The 6656-nt window shown below is 51.9% G+C and overlaps 3 protein-coding genes across 3 annotated transcripts; 2 read left to right on the top strand and 1 right to left on the bottom strand.

Annotated features, from left to right (window-relative positions):
- Positions 1 to 633: 633 nt before the first annotated feature.
- NCU05505 (hypothetical protein) lies at positions 634 to 1108 on the top strand (the record flags this gene model as incomplete). The annotated part of the gene is made up of 2 exons (XM_955374.1): positions 634 to 828; positions 1010 to 1108. 2 exons carry the CDS (start codon positions 634 to 636, stop codon positions 1106 to 1108), a joined length of 294 nt encoding a protein of 97 aa, XP_960467.1.
- Positions 1109 to 3333: 2225 nt separating this feature from the next.
- Positions 3334 to 4067, top strand: NCU05504 (hypothetical protein; the record flags this gene model as incomplete). Its single annotated transcript, XM_955373.1, has 2 exons — positions 3334 to 3354; positions 3426 to 4067. The coding sequence occupies 2 exons, from the start codon at positions 3334 to 3336 to the stop codon at positions 4065 to 4067; spliced, it is 663 nt and encodes a 220-aa protein (XP_960466.1).
- A 1271-nt stretch (positions 4068 to 5338) lies between these two features.
- NCU05503 (hypothetical protein) lies at positions 5339 to 6456 on the bottom strand (the record flags this gene model as incomplete). The annotated part of the gene is made up of 4 exons (XM_011396646.1): positions 5339 to 5650; positions 5760 to 5900; positions 6065 to 6072; positions 6366 to 6456. 4 exons carry the CDS (start codon positions 6454 to 6456, stop codon positions 5339 to 5341), a joined length of 552 nt encoding a protein of 183 aa, XP_011394948.1.
- Between the last annotated feature and the right edge of the window lie 200 nt (positions 6457 to 6656).

Here is a 6656-nt window from a genome sequence, read left to right on the forward strand (position 1 = left end):
CCTGGCCGGATAAACTGCGCAAAAGAGCTGATGCTTACCTACCTTCTTGCCGGTCGTGACGTCAACGATCTTATCGCCGTCAACATCGACCTCTCTGTTTCTGGTGCGGTGCATAGGTAAGACCAGGACTCAGAGGAACTCAACTGAAGTGCACTGAACCAAATCGCTCGGTCGAGATGGGATGTCAAAGGTTTAGAAAAGGGCTGTCTATTGTTGTGGGAAGTGCGGCATCCGGGTGCACAGCAGCACATATGTGCTGGTCGTTGCAGAACTGCTCGAGAGTTGGGTCGGGGGCATGCAGTACCGTTCGAGAAGCACAGGTAGAAGTAGGTACAGGTAGAAAGGTACAGGTAGAAGTAGGTACAGGTAGTTTTCATTGACGAACTGATTGCGGGGCTTGTTGAAGAATTGCATCTCTGCTCTTGCTACACTCCGCGTGCTGCGCTTCTCCCCCTTCTTTTCCTGCTTAGTCGCTTCCCTCGCTATCGAGATGACTTTCAATCCTGGATCCCCAAATCAAATGGTTCGGAATGATTATCATGTGACGAGTTCGTGTTCCCCTTTCTTGCGTTGAGTCCCTTTACGGCAAGACTTTCAGTATCAGTTACAAAGCAGAATCGCCCAACGAAAAGAATGAATGCCCTTGTTGTCGGTAATTTCGAGTTCGGAGAGGTAGTTGTCGGGCACTGTTCTACTATTGATCTGTTCTGTGGTCACGGCTTGTGCTTGTCGATGATCCTTCGCGGAAAGCGAGCTTCTAAGGACAGTTCCAATGATGCTTCAGGAGGGACCGGTGCCTGTAATCGGGCGGATAGAGTGCGGCGGCCGGTTTGTTCGACGGGAAGAAACACACGATCTTTTGGAGGAGCGAGATCGTTTACTGACGATGATGATTTCAACCGCTAAACTACCTAGTATCAGACTCCCGTTAGCTGGACTGCCTGAGACACGTCACCCCCATGGGATGCAAACCTACCTAGGTGAAGACCCTTTTGTTGTCAATTCACAGCAGGTCAAGCTTGTCGCGGGCTACAATGAGCTTCTCGCCTGCACAGCGCTCACGCATGTTGTCGAGCCAGTAGCCGCGAGAGAAAAAGTTCGAGTTTGATTGGTTGTGTCCCCCGAAGTCCTTGTCGCAGAAGACGACTGAAGTGTTATGCTCGTCAACAAGTCGTACCGAGTGTACTGCTTCTCGAGCTGGCATTGCTGGTCTGTGGGAACGGTGAGAGGTGAGGTGCGGCATGGAGTCTCTGGAGTGGGAGTCGGATCCAAGTCCAGCTTGTACTATGTACAACTTGAACGGAATCTAGAGCAGGCGCAGGAGCGAGAGCATGAGCCGGAGCCAAGGCTAATCATGCTGAAGCCGGTCTTAGAACGGGTGAGCGTATTGAAGGATGATCGGAATCATCGGTATCTCAAGTTCATCAACCAAGAAGAGAGGACTGGAGTTCATGGTGAAGGCGCTGGTGCTGAGTGTGGGCGAGACCGTTTCCGAGGACGAGCAGGGGGACTTCAAGGACAAAAGCAGACTGGGTGGGTAGAGGGGTAGCCTTCAGTTGTCCCTCCTTACCTGTCGCTGATGGGGAGCTACTGGAGGTAGGTATGGCAATAAAGCTTCAATGGTGCGGCACCTTGGAGAAGTGGCTTTCAGGTTGTTAGTACTGTGGAGCTTACACGGCGTGGCCTGGAGGGACTAGGACAAACGACAGAACCAGACCGTTACCTTGGCATCGCTCCGAGCTGGCAAGTAGAAGTCAACCTTAGTGAAAGGCAGGAAAGCTGAGTGAGGAATTCACGGTCTAGATCCTTGACTCCACTACCTAGTTCTGAAGTTCCTTCCCACGCCCTCGATATTTGCGTCAAGGGCCGTGCACCCTGACGAGGTACAGCCGTCTCTTGTGGCAGATTCTTGCCGATACTTTCACACCACGAGGTTGACCGGCGGTGGGAGCACATCTTGGCCGCCAGCAGGTTGAACTTGAAAGGTTGGAACAAGTTGCGTTTTGTGAAGCTGTGTAAACCTGACCAGGCAGAGGAAAGCCTTAGCACAGAGATGTCCACCTCATTTCCTTCTGTCTCTCGAAAATCGAGAGTTGCTGCTGTGCTCTTTCGCACGTCAAAAGCTGCCGGACATGGATACCACTTACAACACCATGCTACTGTAGAGGTAGGTGAATAAGATAACAATGCCTGGGGTACAATAGATACCTCTAGATGGAAGAAACACATTCTCCGAATCGACCAATGGTCCCAAGTTCGTTTTGGTCCTATCTTGCAGAGGAGCCCCCTCGTTTGCTGCCAGGACTGGAATTTCCATCATAACTGAAATCTGCCTTCCCTATTGTGCTATGTACCACTTGGGTCTGGTGTTAATCGCAAAATAAGACGACAGTCCCAGGCTGACAGTGTTCAAGTCATGCTAGAAAACCTGGAAACACCTTGGAGCAATCTCGAGTCACAAGTGTCATTGATGAAGTACCGGCCCAGACATACATCTACGTCATGAAAGGTTGGCTCAACTGATGACCGACAGGTAGTAGAGGTATTTCAGAGCAAATCTTCTTCCTAACCTTCCACTTCCATTGATTTCTTCAAGCTTTCTGTTTGTCTTCTTGTGGGACATATTTCGTGGACATCGCAATAATCATTACAGTGTGATGAAGCTTGGGATAGAGATGACAGCTGATTTGGTCGGATAATACAACTGGATGTGTCACGTCCTGGGCTCAAGTACCGACCTCATATCATCCGGTCTCCCTTATTCCTCCCTGAGCTGGACGATAATGCTTTGCAGGACTCGAACAGAATTTTGCAAACACGGATGGTACCTGCCGTCCAGAGAGTGAAATCCAGGCTCCCAGTCTTGCGTGCCCGTTCCTGAGAAAGTATCCGAGTACCCCAAGCTGCCAGCTGCCTGGCAATACCTGAGCAAGCTGGCTCCTTCCGTTTTACTCTGAGGATTGAAGAACTGCACTCGAGTTGCTCATCTCGTCTCTGCCTGATGACGAAGACAAGTGAAGTGAATGGCCCTACCCAACAAACGAGTTGAACAACTTGAGCCGCCCACAAATTTGGTTTCCTTAAAAAGCCCCCCCCTCTTGTGTTCTCTCCCCATTCTGATTTCTCTTCCTTCGAAAAATAATCAAACACATCAACCACCATCACCAGTGCCTCTTTGGCACAACTGCAACCATCAACCCTTCTTCGGTAATGCTTCTTCCTGCGCCTGGCGTTTACTGTGACGCTTCACATATCTAACACAGTTACTGTTCATGATCAGAGGTCTTCATTACCAAATTGTCCTTGGTTGCGCCATCATCCAGCGCCGCCAAAATGAACCAAACTGGAATGGAGGTAAGTGATCCATTTCCGAACCTTGAGGGAAGTCAACAAAGAATCTGTGCTGATATGGAACCTTCCATCAGCGCCGGATCTACAGCCATCGCGAGATGGTGGCCGCCGCCGGCCTGGTCCTCCTCAGGCAAGGAGGCCACGACGAGCCAACACCGCCGGCTGGCCCCGGCCTCAACTTGCCCGCTAGACCAGCGCCTGCTACCGCTGCAGCGGTGCGCCGCCCTGCCCCTGGCGAGGGAAGCCTCCCTGCGAGGCCACGCACACCAGAGGGTGGATGGCGTTCGGCCACCCCCGCCAACAACACCTCGGCGAGGAGAAGAAGTGGCGGCAACCACCGCCAGCAGACTGGCCACCACCATCACCACCACCACCCACACCATCAGCAGCAGCAGCAGCATCAGCAGCAGCAGCAGCAGCAACAGAACCGTCCTGGTTCGGGCTCGGTGGTGCCCTACCAGCATACCACCACCACCACAACCACTACCACTGCGGTTCCTCCCCCTCCCCCCTTCTCTAACCGCCCTCCTCCCCATATCCCTCCCATGGGATATTATCAACAGCCGGCGTGGCAGCAGCCACAGCAACTGCAACCTCCCCGCAGTGGCCCTCGCGAGACCTCGGGTCGACACCCGCTCGACGAGGAGTATATCGTCCCGCCGCCGCCGCGGCGCGCTGGTAACCGCCGTCGCTCTGGCAACAGCCGTCGCTGGTGAGCGGTGGGCGGTGGTGGCCGTGCCGGTCCCATGCTCCGGGGTGACGACGACAACATTGAACGACGAAGGCGGCCTACCAGTGCTATCGTTGCTGGTAAGAGTGTGTTCTTGAGTTTCGGTTCAAAGTCGGGCCGGTGGGAGAGGGAGAGGCGGCGGATGTGGAGGGGCCAAGCTTGCAAGAATTGGAGGTAGTTTCAAGACCAAGGAGTCCCAACATACCTAATGCCTACAGGTATTCTTCGCTTCGTCTTTTGTGTTATTCTTATGTATTAGTATATCTCGGCGTTGAACGCCTTCAGCCAACCACGACAGCTGATTAAAATCGCTATTCGATATCTTAATTCTTGAACCTCACACTTCTCACTTAAACTTCATCGTCTGGTTCCTGCGGATGGCAATCCCCCACACGTGCTTTCTTCAAGATATTACTAGCTCCCATACTCGCGGTGTTACTCTGCTTTGATAAGACCCTCTACATTCCTTGTGAAAAAGCTCTCATCACCCGATCGATGTTTTGTTGCCTCGCGAAGATCAAGGTTGGTTCGTCTTTGATCACGGGACACAAAACTGCCCTCTAGTGGGTTAAAACACAGACGAGACACTCGCTCATATTGTCATCAACCAAACCAGCAGAAACAATCCAAGGGCTCATACATGAAGAATCGAGTTTCAAATGTTGGTTGAAGGCAGTTTAAAGGGATCACATTGTAGGAAGTGAGAAATTGTCGTTGATTGAAGCACGAAAATGTTCGTTTGGTCGTGGCGCGCTACATAACCCTTGTCCACAAACAGCAATAGGCGTGATGTACCCGTAGTCGACTCTACAACTTTGTTTTATTGCTAAGCTGATGCTACCTCCATGCTACAAACAATCTGACAACTTATTCCCCATGAATGTCCCCTCCTGCCTCCGTTCCAGTCACGTCTGGTGGTGTCAGCCTAGAATCATCCCCAAACCTCCCCCTACCGTGATATAAACACCATAGCAAATGGTGAGAACTGCATTTAAAGCTGTTTTCTTCATTGTTGGACGGCGTTCGATGACAATATGGGTCGAGAGATTGAGCCATTCCTGAAGTTTTACTCACAGAAATTGATGCGTGGAATCAGCGTAGCGTGTAGTGCAATTGATTCAGCTATCTTGATGATGATGATGATGATGATCCTAGACAGAGAGATCGAGATCTCTGCTAATCCAGTTGATGGCCTTTTGTACCTAGCCTGTGCCAGAGTGGCACTAGATGGCACCTTTCTCCACGGGAAATCCCGCATCAGGAATAAGCAACACCTTCGGTACGGTATTCTTCCGCCAGCCGTTGTGTACTGTTCCAAAACTGCACATCGCTACTGGGACCGGCATTCGTGAGGCTTCCCGTGCTGGAGCACTCGTTCGAGCCATCCCTGGAGTCCTCCTTCTGGAAGCTGGCGGAAGTACTCCACAGGAATGGTGGCGCGGCGAGGACCACGACACGGAGATGTACTGTTCTTCTGGTTGTTGCTCCGCTAAGACATGATGGGAAATCATGATGCAAGGCCACGGTGGCCGGCTCGGACGTAGGTCTCTTTGACAGTACGCGGGAGGTCTTGACATTGTTAAGGTACCCTGCATTTGTGTGCTTGTGTTAATGATACCTGCGATGGAATGGGGTATTTGGACACCTGACAGTGCAGACAAAGGTACCTCTAACTCACTCGAAGGAGGCGCCCTCTTGACTGCCGGCGCTGTCGGTGGATGACAACGATCTTCCAGTCGGCATGTGCAAATACACGATCATGGCTTTCGCTTCTCACGAGGCTCTGAGGCCTGTGCTTAGCCGCGAGAAACTTCGAGGTCTGGATGGTTGTGGCGTTAATATAATAGCGAAAAGTTATAACCAAAGAAGGCACTGGAGCTGACTCGTCCTTGTTAGCCCATGCCAGGAGAAGAACGACGATTGAAGAGGAACAGCGAAAGTAGATTTAACAAGTTCTATTGCTCTACACCAAATGGTACTTACTACAGCGACTATAACCCCGCGTGTCGAGGTGATTCAAGAACAGGGGATTGGAGACGGATCACCAGGCCGTATGGATTTGCCGGAGAGCCTTCTTGTAGTCTTTGCGGGCGGGCATCTTGAGGATGTTTGGCGTGCTTGTCCAGAGGGTAAGCGAAGAGTGAACCGAGATGTTGACGACAAACGCATCGTTGCTGGAAAGGGCGTCAGCCGACTGGTGGTGCCTGGTAAATCCGTGAGTTGTCTGGTGAGCCGCAAAATAAGGGCTTAAACACCCAGAGGTAGGCACCACCAGACCACTCACGTGAGATCCTTCCACTGCAACTGGCCGGAGTACTAGGTACTTTCCGTATCCGAGCGCCAGTCATGGGCTTCAGGTTCAGGTCCTGTGCCATGCTGATATCGGGTCGAAATCCTTGGTTCCCATCTTTGCCAGCTGTTCCGGCGTGGTGGGAGGGCTGCCGGTGAGGTTCTATGTGCTCTGTTCCCTCTGGGTAGCTCCTTTTCTGGCAGGAAGTATATGGGTTATGTCCCTGTCTCAGTTTTCCTGGAAAGCGCGGTTAGTTTAATGGCCAGAATATCGCTCCGTAAGACC

Source organism: Neurospora crassa, linkage group VI (assembly GCF_000182925.2).
Source record: "Neurospora crassa OR74A linkage group VI, whole genome shotgun sequence".
Classification (NCBI taxonomy): domain Eukaryota; kingdom Fungi; phylum Ascomycota; class Sordariomycetes; order Sordariales; family Sordariaceae; genus Neurospora; species Neurospora crassa.